At 43.2% G+C, this 20,745-nt stretch overlaps 2 protein-coding genes across 3 annotated transcripts in view; one reads left to right on the top strand and one right to left on the bottom strand.

Moving 5' to 3' along the window:
* Positions 1–264: 264 nt before the first annotated feature.
* Positions 265–6,847, top strand: LOC139262944 (heterogeneous nuclear ribonucleoprotein D-like). The gene is made up of 8 exons (XM_070878288.1): positions 265–570; positions 1,035–1,203; positions 2,629–2,787; positions 3,602–3,733; positions 3,815–3,920; positions 4,013–4,186; positions 4,470–4,561; positions 6,502–6,847. Exons 1-7 carry the CDS (start codon positions 401–403, stop codon positions 4,541–4,543), a joined length of 984 nt encoding a protein of 327 aa, XP_070734389.1. The 5' UTR covers positions 265–400; the 3' UTR covers positions 4,544–4,561; positions 6,502–6,847.
* The window catches only part of LOC139262943 (5-phosphohydroxy-L-lysine phospho-lyase-like), a 68,335-nt gene continuing 49,695 nt past the window's right edge, over positions 2,106–20,745 (bottom strand). For both annotated transcript variants that reach the window (XM_070878287.1, XM_070878286.1), the window contains 2 exons: positions 11,265–11,395; positions 2,106–8,480 (listed from right to left, as the gene is read on the bottom strand). In XM_070878287.1, the coding sequence (XP_070734388.1) occupies positions 8,434–8,480; positions 11,265–11,395 (178 nt within the window). In that variant the 3' untranslated portion in view covers positions 2,106–8,433. The remainder of the gene's footprint in view (positions 8,481–11,264; positions 11,396–20,745) is intronic.

The raw sequence follows: 20,745 nt of genomic DNA on the forward strand, positions 1-20,745 counted from the left end.
TTTAAGTAATTCCATTTTTATTAACTTGAAATGTGATATTTTAAAAGTTATTTTCAGTGTTTCTGGGGGTATTCCTATTCATACTTATTCAGTAAGAAAACAGGATTCAAACACATATGAACTTTACTGCGTAACCTGGAGCGTCGGGCGGGGGCGAGGGTCACAATTCTTTAGCGAATGAGAGGGCGGTATATTTGCGGGATCACGGTAGAACCAATGAAATACGCCGTTACTGCGTGGTGCCGCTTGCTGGCCGCTATATAAAAGGCCGCACGCTGGCGCCGAGAGGAATCCATAGTCAGAAGCCGCGCCATTGGGCTTAAATCCATTAAAAATAAATAGGGGGCACCATTTTTAAAAATTTTCACTTCATTTAATTTCGACGCAAACGAAACTCAAAATGGCCGACGCCGAGCAGCAATACGTGGAGGGATCCGAGAATGGGCACTTCGAAGGAGCAGAGGGCCAGGCTGCCGGCGAGGAAATGGTGGCGGACGGAGCAGAGCCTCAGCCAGGCGCCGAGAGCGAGGGCTCCAAAATCAACGCCAGTAAAAACGAAGAAGACGCCGGGTAAGGATGCAGAGGCCAAGCGGCGTCCCCTCCCTCCCGGTGCGTCCTCCTGCCGGTAGGCCCTAACACAACATCCCGGCCAAGTTAAAGGCGCCAGTTCACTGGGCCGATCCGCACGCGGCCCTGCAGCGCAGCTCGCTCCGGACCTCCGCTCCCCGGCCGCCACTTGCCGCTGCCGCCTTCGTGCGGTGCGGGTTTTGGCGCGATCGCGTCTCTTGCGTTAGTGGCGCGAGAGTTTACTTTCTGGTCGGAAAAACTAGCAGAAAAGGCCCGGGTTTCCGCCTTTGTGTAGGTCGCCAGGCTGGCGGCAGGATTAGGGAGCAGGCCTCGCACCGCCGATTGCCGACCGCGGGTTCTTTGTTCACACGCTGCCGCATCTTTGTTGGCGCCATGTGCTTTCTTGGCTGGGGGAGGGGAGCAGGACTGGGTAACAAAAGGTCGTCTTTTCTCTCCCTTTCCAACAGCAAAATGTTCGTCGGAGGGTTGAGCTGGGATACGAGTAAAAAGGACCTGAAGGATTATTTTTCCAAATTTGGCGAAGTTGTGGATTGTACAATTAAAATGGATCCCGCAACCGGAAGGTCGAGGGGGTTTGGCTTTATCCTCTTCAGAGATTCATCATGCGCCGATAGGGTAAGATGGAGAAGGGTTTTTCGCGGTTGTCTGCGTTTACTCGACTTGCCCAAACATTGCGAGGTGTGGGAGGGGTGTATGTAATTTTGAATTTGAAAATGAAATTAGACGCAAAAGAAAACTAGATTGGGGTGGTGGAAGTTTTGATGGTAGTCAGGTTTTGTATCAGTGGCGAATATTGGAAGTGAAATATGAGGCATACTTGGTTTAGAAGTTACCAAACTGAAGTAGACCGGCACAGTTGAGTGTCAGTGTGAGGTGGCAATAAACAAGTAGGATGCCGTGTTACATCGCCAGAGCCGTTGTGTTTTAAATTTTGCTGTTAAATGGCCTAAATCTGATTTTAAGAAATGTTAATAATTCACTGATCGTGGTGCTGGATTGCTGCACTAAACTTTACCTATTATGAAGGGAAAACAAATAGGACATGAAAGGGAGGATAGTTTAGTGTATGAATACTGCTTCAAATTTGAATCCATGGAATGAAAAGGATTCTCCAAGTATTGTATTCAATAGCTTCTATAAGAAATTTTACAAAGTTGCACAACCTTTTTGTTTGAGGAATTTGGTGTAGGACTGATTCAGCACATTTTAACTGTTTGTGTAATTCTTCAAGTTTTCTTTCCTGGAATTTTAACATCTAATATCTGGAGTTCAGTTTCCTGTGCCACTTCGATGTGGACCTTGAGTCCCATATGATCCTGCGTGTTCTCTTTTTGCCCAATACCTAGGAAGGTGCTTAATGGTCTAAATCTGATTTTAAGATTGTTAATTGATCGTGGTGCTTAACTATATATGAGCTACTGGAATATATTGTTTGGTGCCACATGACTCTTCGGAAGATGCACTAATTACCAAACTTTGACTCGTGCTTTGAACCAAAATACAGTTTTATTAGCACAAGAGGTGAAGTAACAGTATAAAGTGAATTACATCCTCCTCTCCTAGCCTCCTTGATTCACAAGATGCTAGTTTCACTAAATGTAGACTTTAAAGCAAAGTTTACTTACTGTAACATCAATTTGACTTGCCTTCCCTGCTAAACATCTCTTAGCCAGTCCTTGGTTAGACTCTTGATAAGATGGGCTGCCTTTACATTCTGAACTCCTTTGAAATTGTACATTACAACAATCCACAGAAGGTTTTTTAATTCTACTTTTAGCTGGCATTGGTGTTTTGATTTGATTTAAATTTGATGACTGGCCACTTGCAAAATTCACACTCATTGTACTATCCTGAGAACATCTTATGAAATACCTGCAGCCAGTGATTTGTGAGATGTAACAAAATAATCAGACTTGTAGATATTATCCTGCCCAATTTTTTGTCAATTAAAACAGTCACTAATTAAACTAAATATGCACAATTCTGCATTGAAGGTCCTTTTGAATGAATCTTTTGTTAAAGTGGTATTTTTTTGTATAGGTGTTGGATCAAAAAGAACATAAATTAGATGGTAGAGTGGTTGATCCTAAAAGAGCAATGGCCATGAAGAAAGAACCTGTAAAGAAAATCTTTGTCGGAGGCCTTCATCCAGATACCCCAGAGGATAAGATCAGAGAGTACTTTGGAGCCTTTGGTGAGGTTGGTATTTTGAGAGCTACTGTGAAGTATATTAACAGACATTATTTGAGATTGTCCTAAGGGCAAAATAATTTTACCCAGAGGTATGGCAGGATAATGTTTAATGGGCACCTGGTTGTAGGCTATTAGTTGGGGCTTTGCAGCTAAGTCTAATCCTGGCCTTGGAATGATTTGGGTTTATGAATTTCCCCTGCCCCTGTAAGTCAGGACTGATTGATAACTATATGGCACTGATGCTGGTTAACCTGGCAGAGTACATATAACCTGGGACTTTTAGGATTGTGGCTGGAAACACATCGGGAGAGTACTGCAATGAATTCTGTACTTTTTTTAAATAAGTAGTTGTGATGTATTCTAATGAATAATTAATTGGATGTCATGGTAAAGGTTACAATGAGGTAAATTGCATCCGGAGATCTGGGTTTGAATGGAGATGTATATATTTATATAGTTATTTATTTATACTGGCTGTGAATTGTCTGAGCTTGGTTGGCAGGCCTCAATTGGAATATAAGAATTTATATATAGCAGGTAATAGTTGACTATATTTAAGAGCAGTCAAATTTTCCTATTGGAGAGGAGCAGTGACTGAAGATTTGTAGATCACTGCAATGATCTACTGGCCCTTCATCTAAAGTCTAGGGTCTGTGAATTAAGAGACTATGGTGTAATTTAATTGCAGATAATTTAATGTCTAAAATAATGTGATTTTTTTTTCTCCCCCCCCCCTCATATTTGTGGGAGTATGTTCAGCTGGATTTAGTGAAACACCAGATTTGTCCTCATTATATGCTTCATTTGAATTTTTATCTAGGTGGAATCAATCGAACTTCCAATGGATAGCAAGACCAACAAGAGGAGAGGATTTTGTTTCATATCATTTAAAGAGGAAGAGCCAGTGAAAAAGATCTTGGAGAAGAAGTACCATGATGTTGGAAGTAGCAAGGTAGTGGACGGAGCAACTTGGTTACTTTGAGAAAGTTGTGTGAAATTTTGTACACTAATAATTGTTTTTTTTTTTAAACAGTGTGAAATCAAAGTGGCTCAGCCTAAAGAGGTTTATCAACAGCAACAACAGTGGGGAGGCAGAGGTAGCTTTACAGGAAGGGGCAGAGGTGGTGGCCGTGGAGGTGGTGAGTTGTGTATTTATAGCTCTTAAAATGAGGAAAAAAAACCATCTGGAATGGTTTTTTAGTGCTTACCTGTATGTCTTGCTAAATTTAAGGTCAAAGTCAGAACTGGAGTCAAGGATACAGCAATAATTACTGGAATCCAAGCTATGGCAGCAGTTATGGTTACAGCGGGCAGAGTGGCTATGGTGCATATGGAGGCTATGATTATACTGGCTATAACTACAATAGTGGTTACTATGGTGGATATGGACAAGGATATGACTACAGTAAGTATATTCATTGCTGTACTGAAGCAAGGCTTGTGGGGATTGAGGCTTAAACATTTCAAAAACTGGTGCAGTTTTAATGTTTTAGATGCTTGATGGCTGGAAATGGCCTCATTAAATACCAAGTTAATTATTCACTCTAACACTAACAGATTTCCTCACACAAGTGACATTCTGGAAGTGGCCTCAGTTTTGTTACTGGTCTCGTTTCAGTAGAAAGACAGCATTTTGTGTATCAAACTTTAGAGAGCAGCAATTTAACTATAAGCTTGTTTTCATCCAGATCAGAGTAATGGTAACTATGGGAAAGCACCAAGACGTGGGGCAGCTCACCAAGGTGGTTACAAACCGTATTAAAATGGAATGTGAATGCAGGTATGTCGATACCAGTGAAGAAATGTAATGAGACCAGGTATTGAAAATGTGTATCCTTCAGATGACTAAAATCAGAGAGTGTAGTGGGATCAGACCTAGAGGAGTCATTTTCTTCAGTGCATTTATAAAAATAAATAAATCATAGTTTCTAGAAACTCATTTCAAGCTGGACAAGGAGTGAAACTATTTCACAAGTTTTTACGAACACCTCCAAAAATGCACTGGGTGCCTCTACAGAAAATACGAGTAGTGAGAGCAAGGAAGACAATAAATAGTCTTAATCAGGTTAGATGTGCAATTCTTTGTAAATTTTCCTGAAAATCTAATCCTGTTGCCTCAAATCATGGCTGCTGTAAGACAAGGTAATGACTAGTATTGTGCAATGGTAGCACAAGCATGCAAAACACATCATAGTATATTTTGTCAAAATAATATACTATAAATTTGTTTAATGTTGATCAGTTCACATTTTTTTTACTTTACATTCTGATTCAGGATGGTATGCACTAAATGCTCTCAGCATTCATGCCCTGTAGTTACATGGTTCAGCCAGTATTCAGTTGCATGTGCTGGCTTGCTTAACACTGCCCAACATCACCTGTTGACAGTGTTTTGATGGCCAATAAAACATGATTGCCTAGTTTTATAGTGAGTAAACAGCACATTAATTGCTGTGTTCCTGCAATGAAATGAGCAGGATGAGAAATGGGTTTGAATGCAATTTTCTGCAGAAATCATGTTACTGCTGTGATAACTTTAGATAGTAACTTGGGCTAGCTACAGTTTTGTATTCCAATCACTAATGTAAAATTAGTTGGACTTGTGATCCCTGAGCAATGAGTGAAAAATCTGTCTCTGGCTGTTTGGCAATACAAAATTCCATAGAAATGGACTTTTAAAAAACAGATCTTTTCTGTGGACCATATCAATTCTGTATCCACAGGAAGGTAAAGGAGCAGCATTTTGAATCAGATCAGATTGCAAGTACAGAAATGCGAATAACACTGGTCATTTCAAGTATTTGGACCAAGTTTGTTTGCCAATATTGTCTTACAGACCCACCCCCTACAATTTGTTTTTTCCTCCCCTTGGGTAAACTCAAAACCCAAGCTATTAGTGGGAGTGTACTGTGATTTGATAAACTATTGCAGATGTTTTGAGATTGGGTAATAAACATGTCAGCGTATTCAGGATTGTTAATAAATCAAGCTTTATAAATGTATATTCTGAAGAGAGAGGTCCATAGCAAGTGCAACAGCCTGAAAGTTTAGAGGTTGAAGTTTGCAAGACTCCTGAGAGTGAAACAGTTGTGATAATCTGGAAAATGTATGCATAACATATGCTGAAGTATGGATATTTGTTTTACCTAATGTATAGTTAAACTAAATACAGTGGCCTATATCAAATATAAAATGCTATAACATTTTAGTAAGAGGAACCTCATGCAAGCTATATTTGAATCCACACAAGGTGGCTGTGCTCTAGTATGCTGCATTGTGGTATGGTGTCTTCCAACCTGCTTTCGGGGTCCAAATGCGCTAAATATTTTTAGCAGGCGCCGTAATGGCTAATTTAAACCAAGTTGCAGTATTTGCCATTCTGCTTTTAATTGTTGGATTATTTTTATACCTTGCAAAATAGAAACTTGGAACAGTGCTCCATTATTATCAGCATTAAAATATTCAATACCTTCCTAGCTTATTAGTCTTTAGCGTAATGATGATTAGTATTTCAGTTTAGGGAGATAGCAAATATATTTGACTAAGGGAAAATTAACTATCTAGTTTACTGTTTAATTGCATTGAAGGCAGGCAAATATGGCTACAAACTTGAGACATTCTGCTATACATATAGCTCAGAATTAATTGCATATCTTTCTATTAAAAGAAAGCTTTTGTTATTTGAGGACACTAATGGATATTTTTGGTACTTACTTTCAGGTCATCAGCTTGGCAAAAACTTACACGGGTCCTCTAAACGCAGCTGTGTTGCACTTAGGGACTAATATTTCTTTGAACTGTTTTCACTCTGGATGACTCCCCAAATGTACAGAACAGATCGTTTTAGGGAAGCCTGTCACTTTCCAACTTTTTATTTTGTAGTCTGTCTTTGTGTCGTACATTTCCTGTGATGGAAGTGGTTTTTACTGTACTTTTTGGTACCTAATGGACGCTGATAATGTATTATGTAAGTTTGTATTTTACATATAAAATTACTGGATTTGCTTCAATGACTTGTTTATTGGTGCAGTCCAAGTTCCTGAAATAAAAGTTCCTTTTTTGTGTATTTTGTGTTGAATGAATTCTGTTTGTATTCAGATTTCAGTTTACTTTTGGTTTTGTAATGAGACCAAAATGGGTTGTCACTGCCAATGTATGTAAATTAAAAAAGATCAAAGGCATTAAGTTTTCTGAGTTAGTACTTTTACATGTCAATATTTAATGGGTGCACTGCTAAAGCATTATCTAGTTAATGTCTGCTTGTACAAGATTGTCATTCTTTTTAAAAAAAAAAATGAGCACCATTGATCTATGGGAAAAGTTTGATATTTTTATGTAATACACTATTTTTTGTACGTTCGTGTTTAAGTGTTATTTGAATATGGCTCATCTACAGAGGTGCCTGTGGATCTATCGAGTTGCTTTAAGACTGCTGCTGCTGTTTTAATACTTTAAAAAAAAGAATTGGAATACATTTTACTTTATCCTGAGCATGCTTTGTACTAACATAATTTGGTGAGATACCTCATGGTTTCTAATATGGGGAATTGGGTGTGCAAAACTAGATTCTTAAAATTTGGAAAAGCAGGAGCTGCACTCTTAATGGGCTGCTTTTAGTCCACATGGTCAAAAAACACTCCTCCACCTATATTTTCTGCTTGCTGATTACACTCTTCCATAGTCTGTTGGCAAATAGAAATCTACAGTAATCAATTTCTAGCTGTTTTTAAATTTTAAAAGCTGAAATAAATGCACAAGGCCACGCGTCAAATAATTCTCAGCTGGAAGGCTTGCACTATTTGGTGCATTAACCTCTGATGTCGATACTGCTCTAGGAGGCTACCATTGGATGTTAATCTACTAAAAAGCATGAGGCAACCCTTGGATCCTACTTTTTGCTAATTAAATGTTTTCCTTCCAATGGAGATGGGAGTTGGAAAAAGTAGAATACAGTTGGACAAATACCCATTTTTCACATGATGTGTCACTTTGAGAACAGTACAATCCTCATAACTGGGGGTTTGAACTATTGCCCAGGATGTCTTCTGCATTAAATCATACTTGTGGATCTTTAATGTCCTCCTGTACTGTTAACAGGAATGTAATGTTGAGGAATGACACTGCAGCATTTGCCCTTATTTTGAATTTTAAACAACATCTGTTCTGCTTAATTCAATCCAGAACATTCTGATGCTGAAATATACTGGGTTGTAGAATGAAAGGGCAGCTTTAGCATTCAGTTCACTTAAGTTGCTGTCTGGGATGAGGAAATACAAAATATTGGAAATGTTGGGTCTTTTGTTGGAACAATGCAGTTTACAGGATGATGTAATGTTTTTAAAACCATGAAAAGTTGGAACAGGGTAGCTAAACTAGTAGTTGGGTCAAAAACAAGGGGTTATAGAGACGAGAAGAAAAATGTATGAAATTTAATTGGGGGGGGGGGGGGGGAAGTGTGGTTGGAGAGAGAGGACTACATGAGTTAAAATTGTGAAATTAATTTTCGGGGTTACAGGGTGGGGAAATAGTTAGAACTCGGAAAATGCCGCCATAGACTGGTGCAGCCAAATCTGCCTGTTTCCACGTAACTTTTAAGTATGCTTCATCAGTTGATGAGTTCTGTCTTGACTCCATACCTTCAGTCGCTTTAATTCACTTCAGCAAAGTCTTGCATGTGTCAGTCATTCTTGTCTCCATTTCTATGATAAAAATATTCAAGAAATCATAACTTCAAATAGTGCTGTGCTGCAAGTCAAAAGGTCAATGTTTCATTTCCTGCATACCTGGGTCTAAATGTAGCTTTCTATGTCCATTGGGCCTGGAAGGGTGAAGCTTTTCTCAATGCTTATATCAATCTATTCAAGAATATTTTGGTAGAATTAATGTCATTCAGTTATAGTCTTTATCTGCTTGCGAAAATAAATCCTGAAATGGCTATGATCCAATTTGTAAAATTGATAATCCCCATAGAAAATGGTGGTTGGTTTGGGGTACTGGCACTTGTGTAACACTGTTCATTTCTGCAGGATGTCTCAAAGCCCTTCACAGCCAATTCATTACTTTGGAGTGTAGTCGATTTTTGTAGGTTAATGCAGCAGCCAGTTTTGCCAGCATGTATACAGCATAGTCTTACAAGGTGGTTAGGGCATCTCCTAGCTCATTGAACAAGTGTCATGGGTTATTTAACATACACAGGCAGACTTGGTTTAATATTTCATCTGAAAGATTGCACCCCTACAATGCAGAAGTTCAGTAATACATTGAAGTGTTTTGATTTATATGCTTGAGTCCTGCTGTAGGATTTGAATCCACATGAGCTGGCTTGGAGGAGACTGAGGGAAGCTGATACTGAAACTCATTTGGGCTTGTTCAAAATTTGATCATTTAATCCAGAATATTCCCAAAGTGAGAATTGTACCTATGGACTAATGAACAACTTTAGAAAAAATTAATAACTAAGAAAAATTGGGGCATATTTCAGGAAATAATTGTATGTTTCATTATTTTAAACTTCTTGGGTAATCTCTTGGAGTCAAGGATGACTTGCTTCCATACTAATGAGTTCTCAGGTGGATTGGGTCTGTGGTGGATCCGTTGGTCAGGATCACGGCTTGCATGTCGTGGAACAGGAAACAAACTTCTGGGAGCAGCCGAAACGGAGAAGGACGCTCCGTAGTCCCTCGCGGTTAACTGTCAAAGGCCTTTGTAATGTCAAAGGCGGCCATGGATAAGGGTTGGTGCTGTTCCCTGCATTTCTCATGCAGTTGTCACGCTGTAAAGATAATATCCGCTGCACCTGGAATCCTCAATGTGACTGGGAGGAGGAGCTCGGCCACAAGGAGCAGATGGTTGAGGATTCTAGCGATGACTTTCCTAGTGGCCACATTGTCTGCATGCGTGACACAACTCCCAAGGCAAGCGCTCCACTCGGAACTACACAGCAGGCGATCCCGAGGTGGGCAGAGGAAGTGTTTCAAGGACGCCCTCAAAGTCTCCTTGATAAAGTGCAACAGCCCCACTGACACCTGGGAATCCCTAGCCAAAGACCGCCCTAAGTGCAGGAAGAGCATCTGGGAGAGTGCTGAGCAACTCAAGTCTCGTAGTCTTAGAGCATGCAGAAAGCAAGCACAGGCAGTGGAAGGAGCGTGCGACAAACCAGACTCCACCCACCCTTTCCTTCAACGACTGTCCCACCTGTGACAGAGACTGTAATTCCCGTATTGGACTACAGTCACCTGAGAACTTTTTAGAGTGGAAGCAAGATTTCCTAGATTTCAAGGGACTGCCTACAATTGATGAATTCTCAGGTGACTGATGAGTCCCGATCCGGGATCTACAGTCTGTCACGGTGTTTGGAGGGACGGGTGGGTGGGGTGCTTGATTTGTCGCACGCTCCTGCTGTTTGTGCTTGGCTCGTCGTGCTCCCGATCAAGAGACTCCCAAGTGTTCTCAGCGCCTTCTCGGATGCTTCTCCACTTTGAGTGGTCTTGGGCCAGGATTCTCAAGAGTCGGTGGGGATGTTATATTTCTACAAGCAGGCTTTGAGGGTATCCTTGAAGTATTTTCTCTGCCCTCCTGGGGCTCGCCGTGTCGGAGCTCTGAATAGAGCATCTGTTTTGGGAGTCTAGTATCGGGCATCCGGACGATGTGGCCCGTCCATTGGAGCTGATCGAGCGTGGTCAATGGTTTGATGCTGGCCTGAGCGAGAACACAGACGTTGATGCAGGATCTTGCGGAGGCAGCGTTGGTGGTACTTCTCCAATGCTTTGAGGTGCCTGCTGTACATAGTCCATGTCTCTGAAGCATATAGGAGGGCAGGTATCACTACTGCTCTGTAGACCATGAGCTTGGTGCTGGGTTTGACGTCCTGGACTTCAAACACCCTCTTCCTCAGGCGATCGAAGGCTGTACTGGACACTGAAGGCAGTGTTGGACTTCGTCATCGAAATCTGCCCTTGTTGACAGTAAGCTCCCAAGGTATGGAAAATGGTCCACATTGTCCAAGGCCTCATCATGGATTTTGATAATTAGGGGGTAGTACTGTGTGGCGTGGGCAGGTTGGTAGAGAACATTTGTCTTCTGGATGTTTAGTGTAAGGCCCATACTCATAAGGTTCGGTGAAGGTGTTGACGATGGTTTGGAGTTCGACCTCCGAGTGCGCAAACGCAACCATGGTCTGCATACTGTCATTCTAATTATTTTATCATCGTGCTCTTTTACAACAAAGTTCTTAGTGGACAGGTTTACAGCTGCAAATCTACACAAGTTACTTGATCTGTGGCCAAAGCAAATTATGAAAAGTGATGCAATTGTTTCAACTGATTCTGATTTTTTTTGAATAGTACATATTTGGAAGCAGTAAACTGCACTTTTCATTTGAAGTTATTTGTCTTCTGTTTGAAGATCTTTAAAAAAAAATGTTCATGAACAGTGCGATGAGAATGTAACTGGTTATTTTTTATTCAGTTTATTCAAACACTTACCAGTAAGTATTTTGTCAACTTTCTCAACAAGAAATTGAGCATCCTCTGTGGTGAAGCACATTGGGGGCTTGATTTTGAGGACATTTCTATCTGGTCCATCATTGCTAAGTAAGATAAATTCCTTCTTCATCCTAACGAGTGAAAGTCACAAAATTAGATTGTGTAGGTGTGCATGAACGAAAAGTAGTTGAACAGATTGGGTGATCGCCAATGTTCTCCATAAGTTGTGTGTCTGCTGGTTCCGCACAGCCTAGGACCAGCTTTTTCAAAATTGAATGGGCCGCGCACCCCCAAAAAGGAGAATATTGGTTATTGCTTCGCTGAACACCTCTGTTCAGTCTGCAGGCTTGACCCTGAACGTAACAATTGCTTGATATTCTAATTTTCCACCTCACTCCCATTCTGACCTCGTACTCTGTTCGAATGAGGCGCGAGAAACAGTACATCATGTTTCAGCCTTGCGGACTCAACATTGAATTCAGCAATTGCAATCATAACCACTGTTCCCATTTTTTGGGGGGGACAGCAAGTGCTGGTAATGGTTTTGCTGTTTTGCTGAGCATTTACAGCTCGTCTACACCCATCCTTTGTTTCTTTAGTAGTCCCATTACCACTCCCTTTTGCTCATACGATCATCCCTTTCGACATTTAGGGGTCGCAATTGCCCTGTTTTGCGATTCCCGTTAGCCAAGGCGCTAACAGGGCACGAAAGGTCATTGCCGAAGTTAAAGGGAAGTTCGGGAGCGCTGCCATTTTTTTTCCAGCCGACTCACCGGTTGGCCTTCTGCTCCTTTGGAATGGTCTGGGCCGCCATCGTGCAGCCCAACACTCCATTTGGGTACCGGGCTGCCATCAGAAGCCTGGCAGCGGCCCTCCCCTTTAACCGAAGGGGAGGGGCATTGAAACATGTCAGTTGAGGCCATCAGAGGCCAGTGAGAGTGCACAGCAGCCCTCCCCTTTAACTGAAGGGGAGGGGCGTTGAAACGCATTAGCGCTACTGACGAACGCGCCCCAGAACCCCCTCCTACAGAAGTGGAGCACGTGAGATTGCGCTCCACTTCCTGTGCCCCGCACGTTTGTGCCCGGTGCAGGAAGTCCTGCCCCGAGCCGGTTACTGCCCCCAATTGGGACGCTGGGGGATTTCGCCCCCCAAATCTCTCCTGCCTTCCACCCTATCATAGACCTTCCCTTTTGTTCTTTTGCTGCCTTTGGACTTGCTTAAACTTGTTAATCTCTTTTGCCAGTTCTGACAAAAGGACACTGACCTGAACATTAACTCTGTTTCTCTCTCCACAGATATGGGTACAGGATGGGTAAATGGGATTAAAACTATTTGCTTGTGTGGAGGATAAATCCTCACATAGACTGATTGGGCTGAATGGTCTGTTTCCGTGTTACAACAGCTACTCATGTATTTCTAAAAGCAGTTTCAGCAGGATATATAATATATCGTACTTTGGGTCATCAAGGCAACGCGCACGTTGCTAAAGTTTTTTTCCCAGCAATTATGATGCACAGCAAATATATTTGACCATTTTAAAATAACTTGTTTTATTTGTAAACATAATAGGAGCAGGAGTAGGCCATTTGGCCCCTCAAGCCTGCTCCACCATTTAATAAGATCATGGCTGATCTGATCATGGACTCAGCTCCACTTTTCTACCCACTCCCCATAATCCTTTATTCCCTTATCGTTCAAAGATCTATCTATCTCTGCCTTAAATATATTCAACTTAAACTGCGGCTGTGTCTTTGATGAACTGGTTCTGCTGGTTTTTCAGCTGGGTTGGCTTTCAGCTAGCAGCTGCTGTTTCGCTTGATGTCAAGTGACTACTGATTTTCAGCTTGTTGGTCGCTGGCCTGTGGTTTACAGTGACCTCCAACTTGCGTTTATTTTGCCATCATCTTTTTGCACCGCTACCGACTCATTCCTCCATCCTCAAATTCTTTACCCTTCAATTAGCGTCTGGACTGCATTCATCTGCTTGGACAGCGGTTTGTCGATGCTCCGTGCTGGCTCCATCCTTCTTGCGTTGGCTTTGTCCCTCCATGGGACCTCTGACTTTGACACTGGTTTTTCTACTTTTGTCTCCAACCTATTCCCGGCTACCAGGAAATATGTATCCCATCATATAAACAGGCCTATGTAACCTGAGCTCTTCCCCTGCGGACTTTGGCTGCCGCTCTGGACCCGAGCTATGCTATACTTTCCCACTTTTCCCCCCTCTTTTCCTTTTCTCTCTATCCCCGCCTGACCGCTCTCTCCTGTCGTCATGCCTCCTTTCATCTCTCCTCCCTTGGATACTCTGCCCCCCCAAAACCCTACCCCAATCCTTCATTACTCTTCGACGTTCCTACTCTCCTATTGCCATCCCAGGCTTGACTCCCTCTTAGATAAGCGTACAGATTCTCTCTGCCTCGCTTGGCATCCTACGAAGGGCCAATCGAGGCATTTGTTGTTGCCTCCTTATGAGCAGCAACACCAACTGTTCCATCCTACTTCCTACTCTCTTTCCGACCTTCCTGCCTACTGGGGGCTAATTTTGCCAATCTCCTTCCTGTCCAAATCCCCCCCCTCCACAGTGGACGCTGGCAGTAGATCAGCCATCACCAACCCTTTTGCATCTCCTTCCAGAATGTCTGTTCACTTGCAAACAAGGCCCTTGCCATCCATGAGCTTATCGTGGATGATTGCATAGGCATCATGGCACTGACGGAAACTTGGATGACACCTTACCCTTAAATGAAGCCTCCCCGCCTGGCTATGTCCCGCTCAGACCATCATGGTGGCGGTGTGGCTCTCATCACCAAATCACACCTTGGTCTGTCCTACTCCTCCGACACTTTCTCCTCCTTTGAGCATCTCACCTTATTCCACCTCTCTCACCTCCTTTAAAATTATCGTTCTTTACCTTCCACCCAAGTACTCTAAAAATGTTATTACTATCTTCACTGCTTTCCTCCATAGGCACCGAGGGACTTCTCATCTTCCGTGATTTCAAACTCCATCTCAATTCATCATGCTCTCTCTCCTTTGAGTTTGCTAGCCTCCTATCCTCCCTTAACCTCTACCTCCATGTAAACTCCCCAACCCATATTCATGGCCACCCCCTTGACCTTGCCATCTCTCGTGATCTCGCTACTCCCATCGTGTTAATCGCAGATAAAACTATCTCTGACCACTTCCTCGTATCTCTCCACCCACATACCCCTTCTCTTCCCCCCTCCACACTCTGTTTCCGTCCCTGGAAAAAACTCTTACAACGGCACTTACAAAATCTCAGCTGTCCAGCCTTTGGCCCTCCAGTCACCATGACATTTCTGCAGCTACCGATCTGCTCAGCCACACCCTCACCACCACCTTTGATGCCCTAGTTCGTATTGAAACAATTACTCTCTCTCACCCTAGCCGTTTCCCCTGGTATGGCCCTCATCTTTGCTCCCTTAAGTCCAAGGGATATGACGGACAACTGGTTTAGCCATTCACCGCCAGATCTGGCTGGACAACATAAAGCATTATCTTGCTCTCATCTGCCAAAATTGCTCACTATTCCAGAATCATCTGGAATGCAAAGATAAACCAAGGCTTCTATTCGCCACTGCTAACTGGTTTTTTAAACCCCTCTCCCCTGACAAGTGTCAGGAGCTCAGTCGCTTCTTTGTCTCTAAGATTGAGACCATCCGTTCAGCTGCCTCTGCCACTTACCTTCCTTCCCCTAGCTCACCAGGCCAACCTTCCTCTAAGGTTCACTCGCTTATTTCTCAACTTTCTCCGATCTCCCCTCATGACCTCTCAGCACTCATCTTGTCCATGAGTCCCACTCCTGCTCCCTTGACCCTATTCCCACCAAACTGCTGACTACCCAACTTCCTTTTCTGGCTCCCATGTTGGTTGACATTGTTAACGGTACTCTCTCCTCAGGTACTGTCCCCTCTCCCTCAAATCTGCCGTCTTCACAGCTCTCCTCAAAAAACCTACCCTTGACCCCTCCATCCTTGCAAATTACCACCACATCTCCAACCTCCCATCTCCAAAGTTCTTGAACATGTTGTCGCCTCTGAAATCCATCCAACTTTCCCGGAACTCCATGTCTGAATCCCTCTAATCCCCTGCCACAATACCGAAACGACTCTCATCAAAGTCACAACTTAAATCCTTTGTAACTGTGACAAAGGTAAACTATCCCTTCCCGTCCTGCTTGACTTGTCTGCAGCCTTTGACACGGTTGACCACTCCATCCTTCTCCAATGCCTCTCCACCGTCATCCAGCTGGGTGGGACTGCACTCGCCTGCTTCCATTGTTATCTATCTAATTGTAGCCAGAGAATCACCTTCAATGATTTATTTTCCCGCTCCCGCATCGTTACCTCTGGTGTTCCCCAAGGATCTATCCTTGGTCCCCTCCTATTTCTCATCCACATGCTGCCCCTTAGCGACATCATCCGAAAACACTGTCAGTTTCCACATGTACACTGACGACACCCAGCTCTACCTGACCATCCCTTCTCTCGACCTCTCCACAGCCTCTAAATTGTCAGACTGCTTGTCTGACATCCAGTTCTGGATGAGCAGAAATTTTCTCCAATTAAATATTGGGAAGACCAAAACCATTGTCCCCCACCTCAATCTCTGTTCCCTAACCACCGACTCCATCCCTCTCCCTAACATTTGCTTGAGGCTGAACCACACTGTTATATTTGATCCTGAAATGAGCTTTTAATTTTAATTTGATGTAATTTTAGTATCAATAGTTTCCATTATAAATATGGGGATAAGAATTTATAATAAAAAATGTTGACATAGGAAATGTATGCAGACATAGATGATATAGTTTGATGTGTTTGGGAAACAATGATCAAGTTTCAATCAATGGTTGTTGAGAAAGTCAAGTCTGGTGGATTTAAAGCAGGCTTGTAAATAGGTTTGCAAGGATGTTTTGTCAGAATTACCAGTCCAAATAGTATATATTGTAGTAAAAATTATGACTACACACCTAGGCAACAGTTCAGTTCATGCAATAAACCAACGCACATTAGATACTATATTACACGCAGGGAAAGGTCTGTTCATCAGAGTTCTCTTTTATTTGCTATATTCATTTATGGAAATTGAAAATAAAATATTCTACATAGTTGCAGTGAAGTAAAATTTCTACAGTGAGTAAAGTTATATCAGCCCTCGGAGTGATGCCGAACTGGTGGCCTCACTATCGGGTTATTTTATTAAATAGGAGTTTTCAGAAGATGTGAAAAATAAAAAAACTACAGTTGGATAGTGAGAAAAAGACCGAACAGAAGTAAAGTTTCTTTTTAAATTTGTAAGTTGGTGACATTTTGTGCTCTCAATCTGAAGGAGACGAGTGTTGGGAAATGGAATATGTTCTCGTTTCAGGCACTCCAGTATCAAGCATTCCCAGGACAGGTGTAGCAACAATAACAGTGCCTTTAATAGAGAAAAACATACCAGGCACTTCACAGAAGCACTCAGATAAAAATTGACATCACGCCAAAGGAGATATTAGGAGGAAGGGTGTCATGGTACATCAGTCATTGAAAGTAGGCATGCAGGTACAGTAAAGAAAGCAAATGGCATGTTGGCTTTCATAGCGAGAGGATTTGAGTATACGAGCAAGGAGGTCTTGCTGCAGTTGTACAGGGCCTTGGTGAGACCACACCTTGGATATTGTGTGCAGTTTTGGTCTCCTAATCTGAGGAAGGACATTCTTACTATTGAAGGAGTGCAGTGAAGTTTCACCAGACTGATTCCTGGGATGGCAGGACTGACATGAAGAAAGACTGGATCGACTAGGCTTACATTCACTGGAATTTAGAAGAATGAGAGGGGATCTCATAGAAGCGTATAAAATTCTGACGGGATTGGACAGGTTAGATGCAGGAAGAATGTTCCCGATGTTGGGGAAGTCCAGAACCAGGGGTCACAGTCTAAGGATAAGGGCTAAGCCATCTAGAACCGAGATGAGGAGAAACTTTTTCACCCAGAGAATTGCGAACCTATGGAATTCTCACCCACAGAAAGTTGTTGAGTCCAATTCGTTGGATATATTCAAAAGGCAGTTAGATGTGGCCATTATGGCTAAGGGGATCAGGGGGTATGGAGAGAAGGCAGGAGTGGGGTACTGAAGTAGCATGATCAGCCATGATCATATTGAATGGTAATGCAGGCTCGAAGGGCCGAATGGCCTGCTCCTGCACCTATTATCTATGTTTCTATAGCAATATTTAAGGAGGGTCTTAAAGGAGAGGAGAGAGGTTGAGGTTTAGGAAGTGAATTGCAGCGCTTAGGTACTAGATAGCTGAAAGTACAGTTGCCAATGGTGGGGTGAAGGGAGTGGGAATGCATTGGAGACCAGAGTTGGAGGAACAAGTAGGGCTGGTGGAAGTTACAGGGATAGAGAGGGGCAAGACCTTGAAGCAATTTGAACACAAGGATGAGAATGCTAAATCAAAGGTATTGAGGGACCGCAAGCCAATGTAGGTCAGCAATCACATGAGTTTTGAAAGGGGGCGGGGGGAAGAAATAGTACCCAAGGAGTGGGAACCATTTACAAAGTCAGCTAGCATCGGTTTCAGGAAGGGAAGTTGGGTGGCAACAGTTTAGTGGGAATGAAGTTGAGAAAACAGGACAGGCAGCTGAATGGATGGTCTCAACTTTAGAGATAAAGTCCATGAGCTTACACTTGTTGAAGGTTTTAGGCAGTTTAAGGAGTTGGTTTGTAGTAGAGAAAAGACGCTGAGGAGGTTATCTTTCCATTCCAGGATGATCCTGGTTTAGTGAGTGCTTTCCTCAGAGTTGCTTGCTCGTGCTTTATGTAGTCTAGCCAGATGTAGTAATGGATAATTAAACTAGTTGTGCACCAGACAAGTCTGCATCCCTTGAATTTGAGGGTGTGAAGATGGAGGCCAGACTAAGGGGAGAGAATAAGGATTTTACTGGGGGCAAGGTTACCAAAGGGGGAGGTGAGAGAGTGATTGAGCAGATCAATAGCTGCAGAAGTATTACATAAGAACATAAGAATTAGGAGCAGGAGTAGGCCATTTGGCCCCTCAAGTCTGCTCTGCCATTCAGTGAGATCATGGCTGATCTTCTGCCTCAACTCCACTTTCCTGCACTATCCTCATATCCCTTGATTCCCTTAATGTCCAAAAATTTATCAATCTCTGTCTTGAATATACTCGAAGACTGAGCCTCACAGCCCTCAGGGGTAGAGAACTCTAAAGATTCACCACCCTAAATGGCCGATCCCTTATTCTGATACTGTGACCCCTGGTTCTAGACCAGGGTTCTAGTGTGGCAAACGGAGGGTCAAAGGGCGAACAGCTAGGAGCTTGAAAGTGCAGCTGTAAGTCATTTGGGGGAGAGTATTTTCCAGGGCACGCAAAAGGAATTGGAATGGGTATATGAGTGGTGAGGGATACAAGGAAAAAGTGATCAGAGATGGTTTTGTGATCGAGACAATGGGTGTAGAGAGGCCACGTGAGATGATAAGGTTGAGGGGGTAGCCACCAATATGGGTGGGAGTGATCATATGGAGGGAAAGGTTAAGGGAGGACAGGATGGCAGTGATATCATAGAAGAGAGGGCAAGATGATTAAGCTGGAGACTGAAATCACCGAGGATGAAGCATTGAGGCTGAGGGAGGAAAGGAGTGAGATAATCTGGTGGGATTTGACTGGATGGTAGAGAACAAAGATTTTAAAGGAGGCTAAAAGGGTAGAAGAGGAGTAGGGGAAGAGCTCATGGTGTCGTCAGCATCATAGGAAGTCCCTCGAAATCTTGCTTCCACTCTAATTAGGTGACTGTACAGTCCAATACAGGAACTACAGTCTCTGTTACAGATGGGACAGACAGTCATTGAAGGAAAGGGTGGGTGGGGACTTTGGTTTTCCGCACGCTCCTTCCGCTGCCTGTGCTTGTTTTCTGCATGCTCTCAGCGACGTGACTCGAGGTGCTCAGCTACCTCCCGGATGCTCTTTCTCCACTTCGGGCAGTCTTGGGCCAGGCATTCTCAGGTTCCGGTGGGGATGTTGTATTTTATCAAGGAGGCTTTGAGGATGTCCTTGAAACATTTCCTCTCCCACCTGGGCTCGCTTGCCGTGTAGGAGTTCTGAATAGAGCACTTGCTTTGGGAATCTCATGTCGGGCATGCGAACGATGTGGCCCGCCTGCCTAATGGAGCTGGTCGAGTGTAGTCAGTGCTTGGATGCTCGGGATGTTGGCCTGATCAAACACTCTCTTCATCAGGCGACCGAAGGCAATAGGGTAGAAGAGGAGTAGGGGGAAGAGCTCATGGTGTAATTTGGTGGTAAGGGCCACAACATCACCGTGGCAGTTTAGGAGGGGCATGTGCTGGAAATTATAGCCAGGTGGGAGGCTTCAATAAGCATCAAGGCATTGCCACTTGTGAGCCAAGTTTCCATTCAAGCCAGGATGTCAATACAATCATTCACAATAAAGGTTATATATGGCAAGGGCCTCGTTCATGAGTGAATGGACATTGTGGAAGAAGATACGGAGAGAGACTGTGATTTTTGAACCACTGGCAGAGTCCGTGAGGTGAGCGGGACAAGAAGGAGGCTTATTCAAGGGGGATTGAAGCCTGGGACGTCGGCCTGGGACAATGGAGCAGGAAGATAGATGAATAAAGAAAGGGTGGGATAGGAATGGGGGCCAAAGTATCAGAGAGGAGAAATAAAAGGGGCGCGATTGGGTGACAGGAAGGGGAGGAGACAGGAGGGATGGGACCCAGAGAATAGATAACAAGGGAGATGGAAATAATGTTCTGGAACAGCAGCCAAATGGACAAGGGAATTCAGGTTATATAGGGAAGGCAAAGATTAGAATAGCTATGTCTTGCTTGTAATAGGAATTATTTGAGAGAGTCCATAGTTAAAGTCAGAGAGGTTCTTTGGTGGGATTGAGTTGACAGGTGGACATGGTGGAGTCAGCTTGGAGCACACACACAAGTCAATGTCCAGGTTTATAGACAGTTTACACCATTAGATAGCACTATTAGATGCAAAATAAGGTTCCCTCTAAAGGGTGGCTAAATGTAAGAATGCCCAGCCTTTTAAGGAAGGTGGTTCAGATGCATGAACCAAAACTAGCAAATGGTCGGTGTATGAAAACGTCATTTTCAATTTCTTGCATGACAAGCACTTAAACAAAATGCTTCTAAACATCACAGGAATTATAAATGTTGGGAATATGGTTGGCACTGACACTCAAAATGAAAAGCAAATTACTCATACATTACAAAAATCAAAAACTAATGGCCTAGAAATCAGATCTTGCCCTAAAATGTGTGTGTGTGTGTGTGGCGGGGGAGGGATGTACAGACTGCCCTTGCCAGTTAGTACCTATGCAGGCTGTATGCAGTTTTCATGCTGCTTACTCATTAGAATGATTTGTGCGTGTAGCCAGTGCCACTGTGCTCTTCATTGGCCGCATTCCTATCGGAAA

This window comes from Pristiophorus japonicus, chromosome 4, assembly GCF_044704955.1.
Source record: "Pristiophorus japonicus isolate sPriJap1 chromosome 4, sPriJap1.hap1, whole genome shotgun sequence".
Lineage (NCBI taxonomy): Eukaryota > Metazoa > Chordata > Chondrichthyes > Pristiophoridae > Pristiophorus > Pristiophorus japonicus.

Excerpts from the sequence above, each read along its gene's own strand:
- LOC139262944 (XM_070878288.1), top strand. The coding sequence starts at position 401 with ATGGCCGACGCCGAGCAGCAATACGTGGAGGGATCCGAGAATGGGCAC. Across the intron at positions 1,204-2,628 it reads ATTCATCATGCGCCGATAGG|GTGTTGGATCAAAAAGAACA; the intron begins GTAAGATGGAGA and ends TTTTTTGTATAG. Across the intron at positions 3,921-4,012 it reads AGGTGGTGGCCGTGGAGGTG|GTCAAAGTCAGAACTGGAGT; the intron begins GTGAGTTGTGTA and ends GCTAAATTTAAG.